The sequence below is a fragment of the Aureobasidium pullulans genome, assembly GCF_000721785.1.
Source record: "Aureobasidium pullulans EXF-150 unplaced genomic scaffold scaffold_7, whole genome shotgun sequence".
In the NCBI taxonomy this organism is placed as follows: Eukaryota; Fungi; Ascomycota; class Dothideomycetes; order Dothideales; family Saccotheciaceae; genus Aureobasidium; species Aureobasidium pullulans.
Window position 1 is genome coordinate 297,363 of NW_021941027.1, and position 22,929 is coordinate 320,291.

At 50.3% G+C, this 22,929-nt stretch overlaps 10 protein-coding genes across 10 annotated transcripts; 8 read left to right on the forward strand and 2 right to left on the reverse strand.

Moving 5' to 3' along the window:
- Positions 1–58: 58 nt before the first annotated feature.
- On the reverse strand, positions 59–2,141 carry M438DRAFT_294774 (mannitol 2-dehydrogenase). The gene has a single exon (XM_029901855.1). The coding sequence runs from the start codon at positions 1,982–1,984 to the stop codon at positions 467–469; it is 1,518 nt and encodes a 505-aa protein (XP_029761507.1). The 5' UTR covers positions 1,985–2,141; the 3' UTR covers positions 59–466.
- A 748-nt stretch (positions 2,142–2,889) lies between these two features.
- M438DRAFT_316775 (ankyrin repeat protein) lies at positions 2,890–5,675 on the forward strand (the record flags this gene model as incomplete). The annotated part of the gene is made up of 2 exons (XM_029902712.1): positions 2,890–3,937; positions 3,998–5,675. The coding sequence occupies exons 1-2, from the start codon at positions 3,228–3,230 to the stop codon at positions 5,673–5,675; spliced, it is 2,388 nt and encodes a 795-aa protein (XP_029761508.1). The 5' UTR covers positions 2,890–3,227.
- A 586-nt stretch (positions 5,676–6,261) lies between these two features.
- On the forward strand, positions 6,262–8,146 carry M438DRAFT_294778 (MFS general substrate transporter). Its single transcript, XM_029901856.1, has 2 exons — positions 6,262–7,395; positions 7,448–8,146. The coding sequence occupies exons 1-2, from the start codon at positions 6,274–6,276 to the stop codon at positions 7,772–7,774; spliced, it is 1,449 nt and encodes a 482-aa protein (XP_029761509.1). The 5' UTR covers positions 6,262–6,273; the 3' UTR covers positions 7,775–8,146.
- Positions 7,961–8,577, forward strand: M438DRAFT_193638 (uncharacterized protein). Its single transcript, XM_029899281.1, has one exon. The coding sequence runs from the start codon at positions 8,147–8,149 to the stop codon at positions 8,531–8,533; it is 387 nt and encodes a 128-aa protein (XP_029761510.1). The 5' UTR covers positions 7,961–8,146; the 3' UTR covers positions 8,534–8,577.
- Positions 8,578–8,620: 43 nt separating this feature from the next.
- M438DRAFT_334235 (uncharacterized protein) lies at positions 8,621–9,811 on the reverse strand (the record flags this gene model as incomplete). Its single annotated transcript, XM_029903695.1, has 1 exon — positions 8,621–9,811. One exon carries the CDS (start codon positions 9,809–9,811, stop codon positions 8,621–8,623), a length of 1,191 nt encoding a protein of 396 aa, XP_029761511.1.
- A 1,186-nt stretch (positions 9,812–10,997) lies between these two features.
- Positions 10,998–12,391, forward strand: M438DRAFT_373749 (uncharacterized protein; the record flags this gene model as incomplete). The annotated part of the gene is made up of 3 exons (XM_029908448.1): positions 10,998–11,652; positions 11,699–12,037; positions 12,069–12,391. The coding sequence occupies 3 exons, from the start codon at positions 10,998–11,000 to the stop codon at positions 12,389–12,391; spliced, it is 1,317 nt and encodes a 438-aa protein (XP_029761512.1).
- A 514-nt stretch (positions 12,392–12,905) lies between these two features.
- M438DRAFT_257571 (uncharacterized protein) lies at positions 12,906–13,587 on the forward strand (the record flags this gene model as incomplete). The annotated part of the gene is made up of 2 exons (XM_029899732.1): positions 12,906–13,026; positions 13,118–13,587. Coding segments are annotated over 2 exons (591 nt in total), but the record flags the coding sequence as incomplete, so codon positions are not given.
- Positions 13,588–14,386: 799 nt separating this feature from the next.
- Positions 14,387–15,051, forward strand: M438DRAFT_272056 (uncharacterized protein; the record flags this gene model as incomplete). Its single annotated transcript, XM_029900530.1, has 2 exons — positions 14,387–14,550; positions 14,607–15,051. 2 exons carry the CDS (start codon positions 14,387–14,389, stop codon positions 15,049–15,051), a joined length of 609 nt encoding a protein of 202 aa, XP_029761514.1.
- Positions 15,052–15,291: 240 nt separating this feature from the next.
- Positions 15,292–16,354, forward strand: M438DRAFT_316782 (deoxyhypusine hydroxylase; the record flags this gene model as incomplete). The annotated part of the gene is made up of 2 exons (XM_029902713.1): positions 15,292–15,794; positions 15,850–16,354. 2 exons carry the CDS (start codon positions 15,292–15,294, stop codon positions 16,352–16,354), a joined length of 1,008 nt encoding a protein of 335 aa, XP_029761515.1.
- Positions 16,355–16,692: 338 nt separating this feature from the next.
- Positions 16,693–22,620, forward strand: M438DRAFT_294786 (uncharacterized protein). Its single transcript, XM_029901857.1, has 2 exons — positions 16,693–16,998; positions 17,052–22,620. The coding sequence occupies exons 1-2, from the start codon at positions 16,881–16,883 to the stop codon at positions 22,451–22,453; spliced, it is 5,520 nt and encodes a 1,839-aa protein (XP_029761516.1). The 5' UTR covers positions 16,693–16,880; the 3' UTR covers positions 22,454–22,620.
- Positions 22,621–22,929: the final 309 nt, after the last annotated feature.

Genomic DNA, 22,929 nt, shown 5'->3' on the forward strand with positions numbered 1-22,929 from the left:
TGCTCAGGAGAAGGATCTATTGAAAAAGGCTTGAAGTTTGATTGATGTATATTCATCAAGGCACAAGCACAGCTCCGAGGACGCAGCTTCGGGGATAACAAAATTTTACATCCGTGTCCAGAAATAGAATGTTTGCGCTTACACCTTGAGCAACACTTGAGCCACGGACAAGCAAACATCACGGTATGGGAAGAAAGAAACGTGATTGAACTTGGAAAATCGCTTCATTATGCTGTGAATCTTCTAACTTCTTTGGACCCGTGGTCCGTGGCTATCCTACGTGCCTTCCTTTTGTTCCGGACCCGCGAGCTCGGGGGTATATCATATCTCAGAGCTGGCTCGCGGCACTCTCATGCGATACACGCAATGAGAAGGAGTATAAAAGGGAGTTGTAACGTTCTTCTCTTTCTTGATGTTGAGTTCAATGACAAGACCGACCGGCAGTCTCGTCGAGAAACTGGGTCATTTAGTCAATGTACTTGGGGAGAGTGGCCATGATACCGTCCTTGGCGATGAGCTCCATGGCGGTGGTGATCTCCTTGATGAACTTCTCGTCCTTGCGCAAGTCGTCACCGAAGAGGGACTTGATGCTGAGGAGCTCGTGGGGCTTGGTGCCACCAGCCTTGGCCTTGGCCTGGAGCTCCTTGACCATGGGGTCGTCGACCTCGAACTTGTTGCCGGCATCGTCGACACCGTTGATGTAGCGGAACCAGGCAGCGGCGACGAAACAGAGACGGCGGAAGTCGTGCTTGTCCCAGATCTGCTCGGCGATTGAGGGCATGATGAACTGAGGAATCTTGCCGGAAGCACCCAGGCAGATACGGGGAAGCTGGTCCATGATGGTGGGGTTGGAGAAGCGCTCCATAAGGGTGTTGCAGTACTGGTCAATGTCGACACCGGGAATGGCAGGGAGAAGGGGCTTGACTTCCTTGTGCATCATCTGCTCGACGAACCTGCGGTAGACAGGGTGGTTGATGACCTCGTGGATGTACTTGAAGCCAGCGAGCTGACCGCCGTAGCCGAGAGCAGAGTGAGAACCGTTGAGAAGGCGAAGCTTGTGCATTTCGAATTGTTCAACATCGTGGACATCCTTGACGACCTGGACGCCGACCTTCTCGAAGGGAGGGCGGCCATCACAGAACTTGTCCTCAACGACCCATTGCATGAAGGGCTCAGTGACAACGGGCCATTCATCTTCAATACCAAAGTCTTCGGCAAGGGCGGTGATGTCGGTCTTTTCGGTGCGGGGAGTGATACGGTCGACCATGGAGTTGGGGAAGGCACCCTTCTCGGAGATCCAGTTGGCGACTTCGGGGTTGGCGAGTCTGGCGAAGGAAACGAGCATGTGACGAGTGATGGAGCCGTTCTTCTGCATGTTGTCGCAGGAGAGGACGGTGAAGGGGTTGAGACCGAGCTGGTGGCGTCTGTTCATGGCAGCGTAGAGGAAGCCGAAGGTGGTCTTGGGCGAGTTCTGGTTCTTGAGATCGTGCTGGATGTCGGGGTGCTCAGCCTGGAGCTCGTGGGTGTTCTCGTTGTAGTAGTAGCCGGATTCGGTGATGGTCATGGAAACGATCTTGGTGTCGGGGTGGGCCATCTTGTCGATGACAGCCTGGCGGTTGTCGGGCGCAAAGAGGAACGAGGTGATGGCGCCATTGACGTTGGCGGAGCTGCCGTCGGCGCCGCGCTCGATGACAGTGTAGAGGTGGTCCTGCTTCTTCAGGATGTCGCGCATGGAAGCGTCGAAGGGCTGAAGACCGACACCGGCGATAGCAAAGTCGCGGACGCCATGCTTCTCCATCAAGTTGTGGAGATAGACGGCCAGGTGAGCTCTGTGGAAGCCGCCGACACCGATGTGAACGACTCCTTCCTTGACCGAAGAGCGATCATAAGTCGGAACTCTGACAGTTGCACGACCCGACTGGGACGCGATCTGTGAGAGGTTTTTGCTTAGGAGCTTCAAAGACTGTGACGTGGAGTGGGGCATAGTTGATGTCTCTCAACACGGAGGATGAATGAAAAGAGAAGATGCCTAAAGGCGAGTGCGAGTTATGTACAAGCAAACGGATGATGTTCGGACGCAGGACTTTTCGATGAATTGTCTTTGCTTTTCTGTGAGTGCGCAAGGGTCTGTTGGGTCAACTGGAGCGAGTGACGATTACCGGTCAACAAACCGGGAATGACGGTGCCTTTTGGTGGAGCTCTCACCACCGTCCCCGAAACACTATTCACTTTTTGTGTCACTTCGAATCCATTCACTTGTATAAAATGTAATTACAGCAGCAAACATTCTTGCATGTCGATTCACACGCTCTGCCGTCCAACGACTCGAACGCAACACTACGCCTCCACCTGGTCATGACCATAAGTTACGTGAATATATGGGACACTTGAAGGATCTATCTATCTGAGCAAGAGCTCAGCGGATCTCCAGGGGACATCTTTTTCTGGACTGGGCGTTCTGCAGATCAGCCAGCCTCTTTCTGCTTCGAACCCAGCTCCTAAGCGCTCACTCGTGCATGACACCATACCCGGCGCCAATGCGGATACCCGAGAACGATGGAGGCTCCTGCGAGTAGGCCATGGCCATCGGAAGAAACAACAGCTTCAAGAGAATGAATCAGAAGGCAGACATTTTCAATTCAGGGACATGGTTATGACGTAGCCAACAGAGCTGTTATCTCCACTCTAAGTTTTGAGCCTCCTCGGCTGGTAGGATCCACATCCTCGTGTCGCACGCGCTCCACGGCTTCAGGCTTCCTGCGGATGTGAAAACGATAATCACACCTCCCCGTGTGCTAAATTCTGTCACGTCGACTCTCTCGCCGCAGCAATACACGTTAAAACACCTGTCCGGATGCATGATGATCTTGACTAGAACTGCTTTGTCCACAGAGGGCAACTCTTTAAAGCTCTCTCCTTGAACCCAGCATCGAGTTCAAAAAAACATTGTGCATCTCTACATCTTTACGCGTGACGATTTGCAAGAGTGCGAGTATATTCACCACAGCAATAACATTTGAATCGATGTAGGTAGCGAACACTTCTCACACACTAACGTTTCGGTGATATATCCTGCCGAACATGCATCCTTGATTACCTGCAGGCAGTGGGCTCGCTGCGCCCCTCCTAAGATATATTAGAGTGGTGTCCTCCACAGGTTCTGGCAAGAGGATTCCTTGCAATAGTTGATTCTGAAAACAAGCATCCCTTTCTGCTCCAGTCGACTAATGGATCCTGCCTCAGTGATTGGGGTGATCGGCGTTGTCCTTCAAATCACAAAGACAATCTATGCTTACGGAGATGCAGTGCTGGAGTACAAGAATGAAGTCGCACGTCTACGCTCCGAGCTATTCGGCATGCACGCGGCACTTACTCAGATTGAGCAAGACTTGTCCCTGGTTGGTAAAGACGGCAGGCACACTTTGGCCTCGCCGAATCTGGAATCACCACAGTTTCGACAAATGCTGGACGAGACGCACACAATACTTGAGCAGCTTGCCAATACGCTCCAAGAGTACATCTCAAGGTCACGTCGCTTAGCAAGAAGGATCATTTGGCCTCTCAAACGGCCCCAGATCCAGGATTTGGCAACACATCTTGAGCGCTTGAAGTCCTTCTTCATTCTTGCAACCATTCGAGATACCCTCGAGACCACTAGAGATATTCAACTATCTATACAAGCTCTTCGGCAGTCCATCCAAGATATCCAACAATCGAAGGAAGAGCAGACCCTTTACATGGATGCGATCAGATGGCTCAATCCTGGTGACCCCCAATCTATTCACACCGCAGCTTCCTCTGCTCGGCTCGATGGAACGAACTCCTGGTTCATCACAGGTCCTTTCGACAGTTGGGTTCCTGGGACAAGCCCTCTTCTTTGGCTGAATGGAAAGCCTGGTTCAGGAAAGACCTGCTTGACAGCTGCTTGCGTTCACAAGTCTGTCCTCCTGATCTGTTACCGCCTTGTAGAAATATGCTAATGTTAAGTACCACTCAGACTTCAGCAGAAAAGGTGTGCCGTAGCCTACTTCTATTGCTCTTACAACGACTTGTCATCACAAGAGCCTCATAGAATCTTAAGCTCGCTTATTGTGCAACTTTGCCAGAGCCAGCCCACTGCTCGGCGATCTCTTTTAAGCGCTTACGATAAAGTGAAATCACAGAACAGCCTGCCAAATGCTCCTGACATAAAAACGCTCATCGATCTGTTTGGACAGATGACCAACGCCCTGAACTCCACATTTTTCATCCTAGTTGACGGCGTAGACGAGTGCGGCAAGAACTTGGCGATCGTGCTTCGCGCAATCTTCCAGATTGCCACTGAAGGCAAGCGAGCGAGACTCATGCTGTCAAGCACAGAGAATGTAGCACACATTATCCAGGAAAGCATCTCTGAGTCTAAGCTCACACCAAACACAGTCAGCATGGATCTAGGAAAGGTTAGTGGCGATATCAACGATTACATCAACACGCAATTTTCTCAACAACCCAAGCTGAAAATGCTTCGGCGTGAGCTCAGAGCGTCTCTTATAGAGCGGCTTCAACGACAGCATCATGGATCTTTTCGATGGACTTGCACGATTGACGATCTCACGCGACGGCACACGCCAAAAGCCATCGAGAAGGCTTTAGACGGGGTCGCTCCCACTCTTGGAGAAATCTACATGGGGATACTGCAAGGAGTTCCCGATGACATGGTACAAGCAGCTGCCTCAGTGTTACAATGTCTAGTGTCATCACTACGACAGCTCACTATTAGTGAACTTTCGGAAGCTGTCTCTTTCACATTTTCCGACGACTTTGACGAAGATGATCGTTTGATTGAACCAGAGGCAGTTGTGCACTCCCTGTATAGTTTGGTTCACTACGACCTTAGTAGCCAACGCATCGAACTTGCCCACTCTTCTGTCCGTGACTTTCTGACATCGCCTGAACTCTCTGGAAAATATCATGTTGATTCGGTCAAAGCCAACATCGACATGTCTAAAATCTGCGTTCACTACCTCACACTTCCTTCGTTTGAGCAGGTATGCTCCGATCAAGAAGAGTTGAATGCTCGTAAGCAAGATTGGCCCCTGTTGGAGTACGCATCAGCATTCTGGACCCGCCACATACGAGTTTCCCCTCAAGAGAGCGGCGAGCACCTTACTGCCTTTTCCAGGTTCGCTGCTTCTTCTGATCTCAGAGCTGGGGGCAATTTCGCGGCTTGGTATCAGGTCATTTATCCACAGGGAAACCCGCGTGTCTGGAGCACCAAACCATTATACATGTGTGCTCGTGAAGGCCTCATCGAGCCACTCAGGACTCTATTAGCGACGTGCACCAAAGACCAAATTGAACATCGTGGTGGTGCACGTGGCTCAACAGCACTGCATGTCGCAGCCACATATGGCGAGACCGAGGCCGTAAAACTCTTGCTTGCCGCCGGAGCGGATCCGAATGAGCACAACGATGCCGGGGAGAATGGTATACAGTGGGCTGCTCTCTACGATCATACCCAGACGGTTCGTCTGCTTCTAGAAGCGGGTGCTCTGCCTGACCTGCTCAGACCTGAGAGTAATCCCGAGCTTCATGAACAGATGGTCCGGCATTCTCTGGTTCCATCTCCAAGACACTTGGGCACTGAAGGGTCTGGAAAACCAGGGTCGCCCAAGAAGCTTGAAGCAGTTTCTTGAGCAACCGCCTACATGAAAATATGTCTCCTTCAAGTCATGCAAGCATTTTAACACGGCCTTTCACAACGTTGTCTGTTCCGAGAGTTCTCAACATAGATAGGACTACCACACCGATTACCTTGATGGAGACCGCAATCTCCCAGCTAGGATATCACCGCCTTATCGTGCGTGGAAGGGTATACAATTCAAGGACCTTGGCGGACCTCCTTACAACCTCCCCGTGTGCTGAAATCTGTCACTTGCAGCCATCTCCTGCGGCCACGTCTGGAGTCGTCTAGCATATAGAAATGCACAATGTTTTTCAGATCGGCATAATCGTCCGCAGAGAGACGCTAACTACCACGCTCTCAGGGGAGGTACCCCTAACACTGCTGAAGTTGTGATGTTCTATAGTTGTACGTGTGACAAAGTTTAGCATATGGGGAGGAAGTTATGCCGAACAACTAAGCACTTGATCCTTGAGATGAGCATGTACTTGTAGAGATATGATTATGACGTAGCTAGCAGAGCTGTTATCTCCGCCACGTGCTTCGCTTTTAAGCCTCGTTCTCGTGTCGCACGCGCTTCAGGCTTGACTCAGTGATTTAATTACCAAGACATGAACGCTTTGAAATTCGTCTACCACGAGTCTGGGCTCAAGTATGTCAGAGATACTGGCAGAGATGCCTGGCTAATAATATTATTGCGCTGCTTCCGCATGCTCGCGTATGGCACGATCTCTCTTATCTTGGCCCTCTTCTTCTCTGCTCTTGAGTTCTCGGACTTCCGTATCGGATTGTTTATGACTTTGACCCTCTTGGGCGACGTTATTCTCTCTGCTGGACTGACCTTGATCGCTGACCGGGTAGGTCGGCGGAAAGTCTTACTGGGTGGATCCTTCTTGATGGTATGCTCAGGTGCAATCTTTGCTTTGTTCGAGAACTTCTGGATTCTGCTTGTTGCGGCTGTCATTGGCGTGATTAGTGCTACTGGCGGTGATTTCGGTCCATTCCGCGCTATCGAGGAATCTACACTTTCTTCACTCACGACGCCCAAGACCCGTGCGGATGTTTTGGCATGGTATGTGACCACTGCAAGTGTGGGCTCTGCGGTTGGGTCAGAGCTCTCCGGACGGCTTGTCTCATCTCTGATCGCTAGAGAAGGATGGACGACTCTTGACGCCTATCACGCTGTATTCTGGGTGTATTCAGGCATCGGAGTATTCAATATCTTGTTCACTCTCCTGCTCAGCAGAAAGTGTGAGCTTTCAGTACAGGAAGAGGCCGAGACCGAGGAGTCAGGAACTTTACTCAGCAATCTTGAAGACCGGACCGAAGAGGGTGACGAGTCTCGACCTGCTGGTCCTCCTCTCTCAAAGCCCAAGAAAGTGGCATTCGCTCAGGTTTCAAAGGAAACACTATCCGTCATGTATAAGCTGTGGTTCCTACTTGTTGTCGACTCGCTCGCCGATGGTATGGTTGGGTATTCGTTGACCGTTTATTACCTGGATCAGAAGTTCAGCCTCAGCAAATCATCATTGGGAGACATTGTCTCGATAAGCTATTTCCTCTCCTCGTTCTCGACGATCTTCGCTGGTCCACTTGCTCGACGCCTAGGCCTGATCAACACTATGGTTTTCACTCACCTACCGTCATCGGCTGCAGTACTTCTCTTTCCAGCACCTAGCTCCGTCATCATAACTGTTGCGTTGTTCTTCCTGCGTACGGGCTTGAATAACATGGTAAGTCTTATGCTCCTGTAACAATCGAATCGCTGACCTGACGCAACTATAGGACCAAGCACCTCGATCTGCTTTCCTTGCCGCAGTCGTGAAAGAGGACGAGCGGACCGCTGTCATGGGTATCACTAGCACATTGAGAACCTTGGCTGCAACAGCTGGACCAACCGTGACGGGTGTGCTTGCTGGACAAGACCGTTTTTGGATTGCGTTTGTCGCAGCCGGGACGCTCCGAATTGCATACGATCTTGGACTGTGGGCCATGTTCGTTAATATGAAGCTGTATCAGCACGAGAAGACCGATGTCGAGGAACGTTACGAGGAGGTTGATACGCGGGAAGAAATCAGTTCTAGCGATTCAGAAGGCAGAGCTAGGAATTGAGTGATATGAAGTCCTGCTCTGATACTCCAATGCCTCGGTCTTTGGAGCACCCTGCCTCAGTACGAGAACTGCGAACCACCAAGCTGACGTGGCATTGAAGCTGTGCAGGTCTCAAAGTTGCCGCCGTGTCCTCAGAATAGCCCAAACACCACCACCCGACCTGCCACCACAATGCAACTTGCGTGCTGTGAAATTCGCCCAAGGCCATACAGTGTATGGTCAAATCCTCCTCAGCTGCTGCTGCTCGTTGATCAGTCATGACATACTTGTCACAAGTGTGCTCTCTGCTTACCGTGCTAGCGCTCCATCGATCAACGACCAGAGAAGACGCAATAGGATACCCGTATTCATGCTCGCCTTGAATAGTCAGCCATGTTCCTTCCTTGTTTCACCGATCAACTTACTCAGCCATTAGAGCAAACTTCTTCACGCGAACACAGCGTCCACAATCCACCTCGAAGCAAGGGCAGAGCAACAAAAGCATTTTTCTCGAAGAAAAATGCCCGCCCACCCACCCACTTGACGCTCATTCGCAGCTCAGAACATTCTCGCGGGCGTATGAATCATCTCGATGGCGTCCGGCTCGCGTGTGTCGGCGGTCGACTAGACGATGATGATGATGATGATGATAATAATGTTGTTGTTGATGATGATCTTGTTGATGATGATGTTGTTGATGATGATGTTGTTGATGATAATGTTGTTGATGATGATGATGATAGTTGTATGTGCCTCCCTGCTCACGATAAATCGCGGTAGGGAGGCTACTTCGGTCATCTCGGTGTCGTTTCGCTCTCGATCTCGATCTCTTCTCTTTCAACGGCCTTGGATGGGAAGGACTGGAGTTCACACGAGGCTCATCTGGTTGCAGAGTTTCCTGAGAACCTTCTCCCTCTCATCCTTCTTGTTCTTCCAGAACTCAGCCTCCGCGGCGCGCTTGAGACTGCCAAGAATAGGAGGACCCCAGTTCTCTTCAATGGCCATAGCCCACTCCTTTTGCAAAAGCTCCGAAGTGAACTCTTTGTATGATCGGATGCGTTGCAGCATGGTGTAGATTGCCTTTGCACAATGCTCAACCTCCCATGGGGCGAGCTCGATCTGCTCCCAAAGAGCCAGGGGATCTTGTGTGGTGAAAAGCTCACGAGATGGGGTCTGTCCTTGATCGCTTGCTTGTTCAACATCGTCTTCAGATACAGCCAGTTCAACATTGTCTCCAGATATACCCAATGCAGCCGCTGCTGAGATGGTCGGCTTCTCCATGATGATTAGGGCTTCGTAAGCTGGGCGGTTATCCTGGAATTTCGAATGCTTTGGAAGCTCCTTGATGATATTGTATTGGCGAACTGGTGGGACGACGGCATCCTGTTCGTGGATATTTTCTTCGACGAGCTTGGGTTGTCTGTTGGTGACGGAGTTGGCCTCAAGGTTGTCATCATCCTCCTCGTCCTCGCCGAAGTCGAATTCTTCAAAATCAATCCAAACCTCTGGCTCGACTTTCAGAGTCCGAATGTCGAAGCGGTCCTTGTCGACTACAAAAACGGCCTTGATCTTGTCGAGGTCCTTGGAAGCCGCGTCTCGATTGTCGATAGAGCCAAGCTCGTCGTAAGCGGGACTTGAGGGGTCGCCGATGTCTCTGCCAGAATAGCGCTCGCTGATTGTGCCAAACTGTGGGAGGATGACATTTTGCTCGAGAGCCTTTTCCTCGGCGATCTTGAGCATGCGTTCGATGACAGGGTTGACCTCGTAGTCATCATCCTCGTCGTCGTGAAGCTCGAACTCGTCAGATTCGTCGTTCTCGCTGGAGTCAATTTCGTCCTCGTCGTCCTGGTCATCCTCATCATCGCCAAGGTCGTTTTCTTCGAAATCGATAAACTCTTCGGGGCCGGTGGATCCCGTGGAAGTCGTGTTTTGGTCTCGGGTTGAACCAAACTCGTTGCTGGAGAAACCTGCGACGGACGCGCACATGTCGGTGCTCATGGAGCCAAACTGCATATTAGCGAGAGCCGCCTTGTTGGAGTTGTTTGTCTTGGGAGACATGTTGAGATTGGAGAATTACCAACACAGAGTGTCAGGCAAGAAGGAGGTTTGAAGAATTGCCAGCACAGTGTGCCCGACAAGAGGGGAGAGGGGAAGAGGGAAGGGGAGGATTTTGGTTTGAGAATTACCAGCACAGTGTGCCCGATAAGAAGGAAGTTTGGAGAATTGGAGAATTGCCAACGCAGAGCGTCAGACAAAAGGGTGTCGATGCGGTGGCCACTGGGGCACACACAGAACGTGTAACAAGATGACGCACCTATGAATAAGGTGGTATGCGTGATGTGTTGCTGTGCTTGTGAAAAGAAGAGAGAGTGAGAAGGATGAAAAGCGCTGGAGATAAATTGGCTGCGCGGTGCGCGTGGTCTGAGCTTGACAAACAATCGACTTTTGTTTGTTCCGCACTCACTTGTTCTTTCATCACTTCACTTGGCTTATTTGGGAAAAGCAAGCTGCGAGAAAGGCGATTCATTGCCCGGCTGGATCCAGGCTATTCCTCGACAAACGCCATCCACATCTCGATCTCCTTGGAGGCCTATCTGTAGCCATCAAAAGGCAAGATTCTTTTGATCTTACTCTGTTTGTCCAGAGAAGGGTCATAAGAGTGGTACTCTCAGTGGACAATGAGCTGGCTTTCAAAAGCATCTTGCAATTTGATAGCCTGGCTAGAGGTGTTGCATTCACTAAGAGAGCTTGATCTGCAAGATGGTCTTTAAAAGTTCTTTTCACCCCTTTGTCATACGTGCTGTATGCCTGTCAAACTGCAGGACACTTCTCACAAGATGAGTTCCTATGGGTTGAGGGAAACAATGGTTCGTGAAGTATCTATCGCTTCAATCCTGTTGACGATCCTTAGTTTCTGTTTTCAAGCTTCGGTTCATCACGAAATACGAGATCAGGTGCAATATGAGGGATTTCGTTACTTATTCTAGTAGAACCTATATTTGAAAAACATCCTACAAAGACCCATGCTCAGATGACCTACCTCGATCAATCAATCTGTACCCTGTAATCTCACAAGTAAGCGCGCGTCTACAGACCGCCAAGCAAGGGGGTATTATATCTACGAGGTTGGTACCTCGAAATACACACCTGGGGGCTCTTGTTCATTCTCTCTCTCTTTAGTTTGCAGGATCACCGTCTACCACCTTCCATAAGTTTCACGGATCTCTTCATCGACTACTCCTCAATGGACGAGGATGATCTCAACAAAGACCACCAACATGCTACCAACAAATGGGCGAAGCATTTCCTCGACGAATACGGCGACAAAGGCGTCGAAAAGCTAGCATCAAGCTATCGCGAAGGACAGCCATGTAGATGGGAGCTTAAAAGGAATGGCTCATTCAACTCTTGCCATAAGGTCGTCTTCAAGGACGGCACAGCATGGGCAGTACGTTTTCCAATTCCTGGCCGTGTGATGCATCCAGATGAGAAAATACGTCGTGAGGTAGCAGTCATGAAATTTGTAAAGGAGAAGACCAAGATACCAGTTCCGAAGGTGATAGCTTTTGGCACTGCTGCAGACAATCATGATCCCAGTATAGGCCCATTCCTCATCACTGATTGGGTTGAAGGCGTACCTGTCACCAACGTCATCGAAGAACTTCCTCGACCATCTTGGAGCCCTGTACTGCGTCATGACATTGAGGATAATCTGCTTCGCAAAATCTACAGTCAGATGGCCAGTATTCTTCTGGAGCTAGCAGAACACGACTTCACCAAAATTGGCGCCCTATATATGGCCGAGGAGGATGATACATTGCCCTCGTGGTCTATCGAGCATAGACCTATGACCATGAAGATGAACGATGTTGGAGGAGGTGGAAATGTGATTGTAGATGGTATGACTGCGCTTGAATCGTCCTTCCCTTATGCTAACATTCGTAGATCATACGCTTCCTCCATTTGAAACCACTACGGACTACATGCAACATCTTGTGCAGCAAAACATCACTCACCTGCATAAACAGAGGAACTCAATCGACGACGCTGCTGATGCCCGGCGCAAGTTTATACTACGCTGCCGGATGGAAGCACTAGTACCGTATTTCACCTCCAAAACGCACGAATCTGGACCTTTCAAGTTATTTTGTGACGACTTCAGATTCGGGAATGTGTTGATCGATGAGAATACCCTGGAGTTCACTGGTGTCATCGACTGGGAATGGACTTATGCTGCACCTCAGCAATTCCTGTTCTCTGCGCCCCCATGGTTGATTCTGGAGCGTCCAACTTCATCATCGTACCGAGAACGGAGAAAATCACTACAAAGAGAACTTCACCATATTCTTACAGTGCTTGGGCGAGGAAGAAGAAAAACGACAGAATCAAATACCAGAAGACCAACGCATGTCGACTTTGATGCGTCGGAGTCTAGATGATGGAACGTTTTGGTTCGCACAGCTGATGCAAGAGGCTTTCAATTTTGACGAGGAGATCTTATGGCGAAACCTCGAAAGAGCGGTCCAAGAAAGAAGGTTGCTGGAAGTGGGTGTTCCAAGCGAAGAGGACGATGAGAAGTTTGTGGAAACGAAGCTGATGGAGCTGGACCAATACAACCTGGAGCTACGTATGTTGTAAAGGTGATTGGGATGGAAAAAAGACTAGTAAGGTATTAGTGTAGTTCAATCTCTCTGTTCTCGTACGTGTTAGACACAACAGGCCACCCGGCTGAAGCGTCGTCCGACTTTACCACAACGCACTTCTAATTAGACGACTGCTTGCTCCTGTTCAGGACCGAAATCCTGCAGTGAATCTGTGAGCACGGAATCTACTCATATGCAGGGCCAGAATGTTCAGCATCTGGCCCCTTGAAAGACCCCGCTCTCCAGGGCAACCTCCCGTGAATGGATTTAAGGTTGAAAGGCGGACAGGGCCCATCCTTGTACAACGACTAATCATCGATGTGAATACATGCAGACAAGCCGCCATGACGATTTAAATTTACAGCCACCATGGTTTGCGGGGTGCTTGCAGTCGCATAAGTGCCTGGTAGATGCTATAGGAACTGGAAAGGCCCCTTCAAGGCGCAAGTTCTCTTTCCTAGCAATTATCATCGACGACCCGTAGGATGGCGTCCCTTTTCAAAGCTACCACAACGACTGTGCCTCTGCACAAACTTCTCAATGCTGCAGATAAAGACGGAAGGGACAAACTTACAGGACAATGGAGGGATCATAAGCTTCAGGAATTGAATTTTGTCGGTGTCGTGGTCAGTAAATTTCGCTACTGGAATGCGTACCTTTCTGCACTCGACATCTCGCAAGGTCGTCATACCTCCACAGTACTAAATCTCAATTTAGGGAGGCCTTGTTGCTGGGATGCTATCAGGTACAGGTTCCTGGCCAGTCATCCAACCCAACGGAAAGATATCTCCTTGGACTGTTCGCGCCTGTTGGTACTGCGGAATCCTCTTCGCAGTCGCTGCTGTGCTTACAGCATTGCAACAATCGATTCGTCTGCATAGATTGTCTTGTCACCAGCATCCCGGGAAGTACATCCGACGACTTATCAGTCAGCAGCACCCCGATCGTAATGGCCTGATACTTGCTCGCAAGAGCCACGTTATGCTATGGCAGTGTGGTACTTACTTCCTGTCGCTTAGTGCATTGTCGATGCTTGTCGGTATGTTTATCCTGATCTGGGATGCAACGGACCCACTGCCCGGCGGATTTGAAAGAGCTTGGTGGACTGGCGAAGCCAAGTTGGCGGTTACCTTCAGCATCATTGGTTTCTTTATTGCCTGCGTCTTTGTTTTCCAACAATTTGCGCTCTATACTTGGAGAGGCGAGGACGACTCTGCAGTGCATGCTCGCCAACAAGACGAACCGTAGATTTGGCATAGCAAAAGCATTGTCTACTGAGATTTCATGAGTCTGCCGCACTCTCGTGTGACAACAGCTGCGAAGATATCAACGTAACGTAGTTCTACACGAGGAAAAATCGCGCCCGAATTGTTGCTCCGCCTGGCGCTCTCCGGATTCAGGGCAGGCACTTAAATGATTATCAGGTTGCAGGATGTTTTGTCGAACCGAGTATATGACCACTGAGAGTGGCTACTCCCTCATGCTCTCTCTGGAAAACCGTACCAGCATCAAATTCATCCTGCATTTCGATAGCATGTTGCAGGCCTGTAGGTCGGCTCCAGTGGAGTGTTTGTATCAAGTTGTTTGTGGTGGAGAAAGGATACTTCACGAGGATGACGTGAGAATGTTCGGCTGCGCCTTCCCGTTTTGAGCTTCCACTCGGGTGGCGAATGTCCTCAACCATCATCTTCTCTCCTAATCCGCTTCTCACTTCACCCGACATCGACTTACGAAATACAAAATGTCGGAGATTGAGAAACAGCCTCTTATTGAGAACCAGCCAGAGCCCACGCTCTCGGACCTCCGTTCAAGATGGCAGGAGGCCAGAGCAAACCTCCAGGCCGCAGCGAAAGACCTCTTCACAGCACGACGCGAATATGAACGTGCATGGTCACAAACTACCCGCGGCCGCATCACCATTGCCGCTTTCTGTATCTTCATCATCGTTGTCTTCCTCCTGCCGATGGGCGGCCTCCTGGTGCTAGGTCTGATGGACGATGATATCAACGAGGAATACTTGCCTAGAAGAGTCCCTTTGGAGGCTCACATCATGAGCAAGTGCCCGGACGCAAGAGACTGTCTTCACGACCTTGTCCTTTCTGCCATGGTCAACGTCAGCAACCTCGTTGACTTCAAGCTGTCTTATATTGGAAAGTAAGCATAACAAACACCACATAGCCCGAGCTGAACACTAGCTGACAAGACAACAGGACTTCTGAGGATGACGGTGTTGCTTGCCTCCATGGCCCATCTGAGTGCCTTGGAAACTCCATCGAACTCTGTGCAGCTCACCTCTACCCCAACCCTAAGGTCTACCTTGGCTTTACTATGTGCATGTCCCGTAATTACTCCGAGATTCCTTCTGAAGATCTCGCCAAGGATTGCGCTCTGGAGCACGGAATGGACTTTGGCAAGCTGAACCACTGTCTGAGTGTTGACGACGGAGAGTACTCTCGGGAGCTCCTCAAGAAGTCTGTCCAGAGAAGTGCTGAGAAGGGGGTCACCAAGAGCTGTACTATCAGAGTTGATGACAAGAACTGGTGCATCCGCGACGGTGGAAAGTGGACCGACTGTGAGAACGGCTCCGAAGTCAAGGACCTTGTCGAGGAGATCTATGATCTGAGATGGAAGCACAGCAGTGCCTACCAAGAGTAGTACTGAGATCTAGTCTTCCCTATGTACTTCTAGAATCGCGTGTTCAAACGAATGGAGTCTCCTCTTTTTCATTGTCCCTGGAAATTTCCTTATCTACATCTGATAATCAATTTAAGTGGCGTTCGTGGTCGATCGAGTACCCCACATACCCGATCGTGGAACGACTTTTTCGGGGTCTTTAGAGGCACTAAAACTTCTTCTGCTTCTAACGACTTTTACCGTACCTTCAAAACACACAACATGGCACCTTCAGCGATCACCCCTGAGGAGACTCAGATCCCTAGCGGCGACTCCACTGTCTTGGCTCTGCGCAAGACGCTGACTTCCGAGAACGAAGCGCTGGCCGCTCGCTTCCGCGCTCTTTTCTCCTTGAAGTACCTGGCCTGTCAGGAGCCCCGTACCGAGAACACTATTCCCGCTATCGATGCTATCGCTGCTGGATTCGCCTCTCCATCTGCACTCCTCAAGCACGAACTCGCATACTGCCTTGGCCAGTCCCGCCACGATGCCGCAGTCCCTTACCTTCAAAAGGTCCTCAGCGACCGCGAGGAAGATCCCATGTGCCGACACGAAGCCGCCGAGGCCATTGGCGCTCTCGGTGACAAGGCCAGCTTGAAGCTTCTCATCGAGAGAAGAGACGATGAGAGCGAAGAGACCGTTGTCAAGGAGACTTGCGACATCGCCGTCGGTCGCATTGAGTGGGAACACTCTGATGCTGGAAAGTTGGAGAAGTTGAAGCAGAGGTAAGACACATCGCACGACAAGACCTGCGACTCAGACTGACTTGTTTGTGTGCAGCGACTTCGCCTCAATCGATCCCGCACCTCCTCTCGCCATTGCCGCAAAGCAGCCCTCCATTGCAGAACTCGAACAGACTCTCCTTGACGCCAAACTCTCCCTATTCGACCGCTACCGCGCCATGTTCGCACTCCGTGACTTGTGCTCTCCTCCTGATCTCCCCACCGCCGTCCCCGCCATCAACGCCCTTGCACGCGGTTTCACCGACTCCTCCGCTCTTTTCCGTCACGAGATTGCTTTCGTCTTCGGCCAACTTTCACACCCCGCTTCCATTCCCGCTTTGACTGGCGCGCTCAGCGACTTGAAGGAGAGTAGTATGGTTCGTCACGAAGCAGCCGAGGCTCTCGGTAGCTTGGGCGACGAGGAGGGTGTAGAGGAGACACTCAAGCAGTTCTTGAACGACGCCGACCAGGTCGTCAGAGACAGCATTATTGTTGCTTTGGATATGGCCGAGTTTGAAAAGAACGGAGAGATGGAGTATGCAACAGTTCCTGTTGCTGCTTAAGAGCAAAGCATTACGAATTTAGGCGTTTGAAGATAAAAGGACATTATGGGACGGAGTTTCGGAGATGTCAGAGAAGACCAATGAAATGTTTATATTCCACTTTGATGAAGTGATACGGCACTAGTTGTTTCTAGCTGTCTTGTACATATCTTATATTGCGCTCATAGCAAATGTTATCGAACGTAAAAGTAAAACATTGGACCATCTCAAACGTACTCTAAGGACAAGACTGTGCGACTGTTGACACATGAATTGCGGAGGTGAGAACGGGAGATCCGTGCTCAATTTGTACCTGCCTACCTAAACAACTCTCTTAAGATTTCATCATTCTTGGGTGGCACTTGCCTAGTTTGTGATTCTTTTGCTATGAACGGTTGTCATCAATTTCAGACCGATCTATCTGGCTTCGAGACTAGACAGCTTGCTACCATTCAAGCTTCATCGTCGACTTTCCCAGGCTTCGAAATCTTGCCAGTAAAAGCAGCCATGTCAACTTGACAAGACTCCCGGACATTTCCCAAACAAAATGTCGCATCCCAATGGCGCCAACCATGCGAATGGCACACGCAAGGCCATGCGTGTTCCTACGGTCGCAGAGGCTCTCCCGTTCTCGCCATTCACATCTATCGTGCCATTCACTCTGGGTATTGTACTGTTGGCGGACAATAGGTGCACAATAGCTGATTGTTCTACTCAGATGCCATACCTCCTCCATTAGCGTTTCCTTCGTCCCCGGCTCAGATCTTCTCGTCAGAAGAACAAAAGATCTCGGCTCATGGAATGCTAGAGCGACTCGACGCGCAAGCCAACAATGCTGAAAGAGCCTCGGAGCAGTTGACCAAGACGCTGGAATCTGTCCAACACCTTCTCAACCCGGACAATCTCACTCAATACCGCTTCAACAAACCTGCTAGGTTTGCGCAGTCCAACTCTCGTCCCGGCCAGTCCGCATCAACTCCATCCAGGATCCAACTTGGCCCCTTCGCAAAGATGGTTCTTGACAGAACTATTCCCTCTCACTACACTGCCACAAAAGCCACTCTACCTACGCCGGCTTCCAATGCGGTATCCAAGCCATCCAAGCCACAGGCCCGTACTGTCACACCGGCAGCAACTATACCCGTTCCTCTCCACCACAATCAGAGCCGCTCTCAACCAACAACTGCGCCTCCATCATCTGCGACACAACCTGCGTCTTCAGCTTCAAGACCCCTTCCACAAGTTGTGATACCCATCACTCTATCGCCAGCCCCTCCCTCTCAACAACCAAGCCGTTCATCGCAAGCACACAATAATCTACCAGCCCAATCGCAAGGCTCTCAACCCAGCTCTCAAAGATCCACAATCGCTGTCGTGATACCGAAAGCTCTCACCGAGGCACAACGCGCTCAGTACAACTATGTGCCTTCCCAGAACATTTCTCAGGCCACCAAGACCGATGCTGAGAAACGTGCGCAATTCGAGGACAATCAACGTCTGACTTCGGCGAACATCGTTCTACAAGAAAAGGCGAATACCGCAGTGACACGGCTTCGAAACTTGATCGCTGAGATCTTTGAGGCTGAGGATCAAATGCAAGCCGACACGTCTGGAATGGTCTCGTCCAACGCTGCTCGCTTCTTCAACACCGAGGACGCAACTGAGGGCGCGCCGGTCCTTCAAGCGACCGTCCAGACACAGCTTGACAGTGCCTTGCTCAAGGTCGTCTCCAATGGTCGCCTCTCTACCATTGATGTCGACGACCTTAGCCGCATACAACGCTTGTGTGATCATGCTGCCAGCGCAGCAGGTCTTGCCAATTATCGCATCGATGAAGATACGCCACAAGAGGTCGATGAATGGCTTCACCGCATCGCCATTGGAGAACAAGGTCTGACTGCTTGTAAAACATTGCTACGTATTATGACGGCTGGCCGCGAGGAGAAGCAATTGTACTCTGAAGAGACACTCATCACTCTTCTGAACAGTCTGACCCATGTGGTCGAGACTTGCATCATCCCCGTGGTGGAGATGAGAAGTAATGGGGAAACCAGCGATGCGTTCAAGGTGGCCTCTTTCCAAAGCAAGCCACTCAATCAGCTGCTCACCGTCTGTATCCGCGTCATCAAGCTTCTGGGTGATCTCATTGCAGCGACCGACGTCGATGAGCGTGCTATCATATCCGCAGAATTTATCTGCAAAACTTTGGTATTCGTCGAGAATGCGACAGCTGAAAAGGATTCTGCGCTTGGGATTCAAAGATTTGAAACTGCTCGTAGAGCTGCCATGGATGTACTCGCAAAGGTCTTTGCCCGCTACCCGGATCAAAGACAATCAATCTTTGATGAAATTTTGACCTCTCTCGAAAAACTTCCTGTCGGCCGACAAAGCGCTCGTCAATTCAAAATGGTCGATGCAAAGCCAATTCAACTGGTTTCAGCTCTTCTCATGCGGTTGGTTCAGACTAGCGCGACTCGTATGGAAGCCAAAACGAAAGTCATTCCCGAGGACGATGCAGAGGAGAACGAGGAAAAAGATCCGGAGTCTTCTGATGATGGCGCTGATGAAGACTCGGACTTCGACAGCGAGACCGAGAAGAAACGTCGTCCCAAGCCAAAGCCCAAGAAGCGCGTGAGCGAGGGGCCCGAGGACTTAGCGTCAATTTCCAACCCTCTCTTTGAAGCTGCATACAGAGACGCTCACTATGTCGTCAACTACATGGTTCAGCGTGCTTTGACTTCAACGAAAACCGGTGATCAGCCATACAGAAACCTTCTCGACATCTTCACTGAAGACTTTTTGAACGTACTGGGCAACACCGATTGGCCCGCAGCGGAGATGTTCCTCCGTGTGCTTTTGGCAAAGCTGTTTGAACTTTCAGAAAATCACAAAGGATCGGCGCCTTCGAAAGCCATGGCTCTTGAGTTGATGGGTCTCATGGCCTCCAGAATCACAGAGCTACGTCTTCTGGCCCAATCCTCAGCTCGTCACCCCAACACAGATCGCTCGGAAGTCACAGCCATGTTGTTGCAGATCCATGAGAGCATTGTCGCAGAGCAGCTGGAAGATGAGGAATTATTGTCATTTGATGGCCCCTACCGAATTGTTCTCGAATATCTTCAGGCTAGAGGTACGGAAGATAAGGAGTTGTTGACTGCACGTGGTTACCATACCGTTCAGTGGGCCAAGCAGGTTCTCCAACCCATCCAAGGTACATCGAGGTTGACGAAACTCGAAGATCGCCTGGCGCTCATGGTCAAGGACTCGACATGGCTCGACCAGTACGAGTACAAGAAGGTTACCACAGAGGATGGCAGATTTGCCGCCGTCTTAATTACCATGAATTTGCCCTTCTGTCGTGCCTTCAACAAGATCTTTAGTAAGCTTCTTGGCACTATGGCCGGTGATCAAGCTTCCCTACGAAGCAAGAGTCTGAAGAGTATTGAACAACTTCTCGAGATGGATCCGGCGGTTCTCGATCAAGGAACATTCTTCATCAACAGCATCATCAGGTGTTTGCAGGACAATTCAACTCAGGTTCGAGATTCTGCTCTGGGTCTGATTGCGAAGTGTCTTTCGTTGCGACCGAAGCTAGATACGACGCTCTACGAGCGCGTCATCATGAGAGCTCAGGATGCCAATTTGCACGTTAGAAAGCGCGCGATGAAGATGTTGAAAGACATGTACTTGCGCAACGACGCCTTGAGCATGAAGGCCTTGATCGCAGACACTTTGATCAATCGAGTCACCGACGCTGATGAAAGCATTGTGGAGCTCGCTCGCCATACTTTCGAAGACATCTGGATGACGCCTTTCCACACCATCTCTGGTTCAGACACGGACTCAGTCAAGAAGAAGCTTCGTCTACGTGAGCAAACCAGTTTGGTGATCAACATTGTCAAGCGCAAGACGGATACCACAGAGGCAGTCTTGCCCGAGCTCTTACAGCAGATCTTGTCGGACAAATCCAAAGCAGCAAAGCCCAACATCGCAGTCTGTAAGGAGATGGTCAAGCTAATGTTCGACGCTATCATTGATCCAAGCGAGCTTCCGGAAAGTCCTCCGCAGCAACACGTATTGCAAACGCTCACCATCTTTGCTGCTGCGAATGCCAAACTTTTCACTGCCGATCAGCTCCAGACTCTACAACCTTATGTCAAGAACCTCAGCTCTGACGACAATCTGCTAGTATATCGCTCGGCAATCGTCATTCTCCGTCACACTCTGCCCTATATGAAGAACCTCAATCGAGACTTCTTGAGTAACATTCAGCAAGCTCTTCTTGGAAGCTTTACTAGACTCCCACCAGCAGAGCTCAAGGAGGTGGCAACATGCCTTTGGACGCTTGACGGTGAATTGCACAACACTGAAAGACTCGTCAAAGTTACACTATCGCTCTATGATCAGATCAAGCGAGGCTTAGTTGTTGATATGAACGGCAACCCAGCTGCAGCGCAGAAAACGAGAAGACTCATCACCATTGCTGGTCATTTTGGTAAAGCATTCAACCTCGATTCTCATCTCGAGGCTTTCAAGGAGAAGTTCACAGACTACAAGGGCAATCATGTGGCTTTCCTGGCAGTCGACCTGATATGCCCGTTCACAAGTCCTAATCAGCCCATGGTACTTCGTCAAGCAGCACTCGATAGTGTCTGCATGTTGTGTCAAGCATGGCCTGGTCAACTGATGCGCACCGATGTTTGCAGTGCTTTCAAGTTGGCTCTTGAGTCTGATGAGCCGCAGTTGCCTATGACTTTAATTGTTGGTCTCAAAGACTTCTACTGTGCTGGCGATAAGCCTGGTGAGTCGAGTCAAATTAAAGTCGGGACTGGTGTGGAAGCCGGCACCGAGAGGCTGGGCAATACATACATGGCGACTGATCGTGACGGCGCGGCCACCTCTATTGCTCAACAGTTCTTAGGTAAGATTCGCCATGTCGCTCTCACTTCTGCCGATGCTCTCGCCTTCAATGCAGTCCAAGTGGTCGCTAGTATCGGCCGTCAAGGTCTTGTACACCCTAAAGAGACAGGACCATGCTTCATTGCTCTTGAGACCTGTCCGGATGCTAAGATAGCCACTTTTGCCTTCCAGGAACACATGGGACTTTATAGCAAACACGAGGCTATGTTCGAAAAAGAGCACATTGGCGCAATTCACCAAGCTTTCGAGTATCAGCGAAATGTGGCAAAGAGCAATCAGGGTTACACTGGCACTCCTCCAACCTCGAAGATGCATCATTTCTGGGAAGTGCTCAAGACTGGCAAAGCAAAAATCCGCATCAAGTTCTTGACAGCAATCTGTGGCAAAGCAGGAGTGGGCTTTGATGTTTCGAAATTAGACATGTCGGGCGCGCTGCCTTCCCATGTCGCTTTCACCCGCTTTGTCTCTGAGAACTTGGCTTTCTTCGACTACTCCAAGTTCGATGAACTACAGCATCTGATCGATTGCCTCGAGAAGCTCATGGCCAACACTGGTACTCCTGTGGCTCACATGGTCGATGTTGATGTCCTTCGAATGCTGATCGAACAAGACGCACCAATGACTGATGTTGAGAATGGTGTTGCAAACCCGACCACCTTCACCGGAAGCCAAAGCAAGCCTGTCGAGCCAGCGCGCTTGAGAGAGCTGACTGTCTACGTGCAAATTCTTCTACTCTTGTGGGAATTACGTACATATCTTCGTCGTGTCTGGAACGTGTCCAGACACCAGACGTTGGCCAAGGGCAAGGCCAGTAAGGAGGGTATCCGTGCACCACAACGCATCCCCAACTCGACCAATCTGACCGAGAGGTACCTTCAGCGTAACCAAGAGATTATGAAGGCCCTCGAGGCGCCTGAGGATCAACTCAGGCTCTGTTCTTCCTTTTCGGAGGTTATGGCGGTCGACAGTGAGCTCAAGGTCGACAGAGAGGACGAGGAAGGTGACATGGACACCTCAATGACATTGAACGGTGATGGATATGAAACGCCAAGCGAGAGAGGTGAAAGCGCAACGCCCGGCAGTGGTCAGAAGCGTGGCCGCAAGCGAAAGAGCATCGACTCTTCGCAGAATACACCAAGGAAGAAGGGACGACCGAGGAAGAACTCGAGTGTGCAAGGCCGCTCCGTCTCATTTGCTTGATGACGATGGTGCATCATTCCCGCCTTTTGCTTTTACAGATTAGGTGCTTGAACAATCTGTAGCACATTGCTCCTTATTGCGATGAGCTTGAAATGCTACGTACCTTAATTAACAATCACGTTTGTTTGCTTCTGCATCGTGAATCGTGAATCGTGAATCGTGGACGGTGAGTACTACTGGACGAGGAAACATTCCATCGAGAGGTATCTACTGTATACCACCACTTTTTTTTTTGCAGCAGTCAATGCCTGCAGAGACGTTGTGGAAGTAGAAGTCTAGCAGGCTGTTTTGCTTGATAATTTCATTCATCCTGAGAGAAAGCATGTTGCAGTTCCATGAATGTCTTGGGCAGAATTGTGAGCTCTGGGGCAGAATCATGCAGAGGAATACTTATTCGCTCGGAGTAATGATTTTCATCTCATGACCGCGATTTCCTTGAGTGATGGTATTTCAGTTCGTTTGCTGTCCGACTCCTA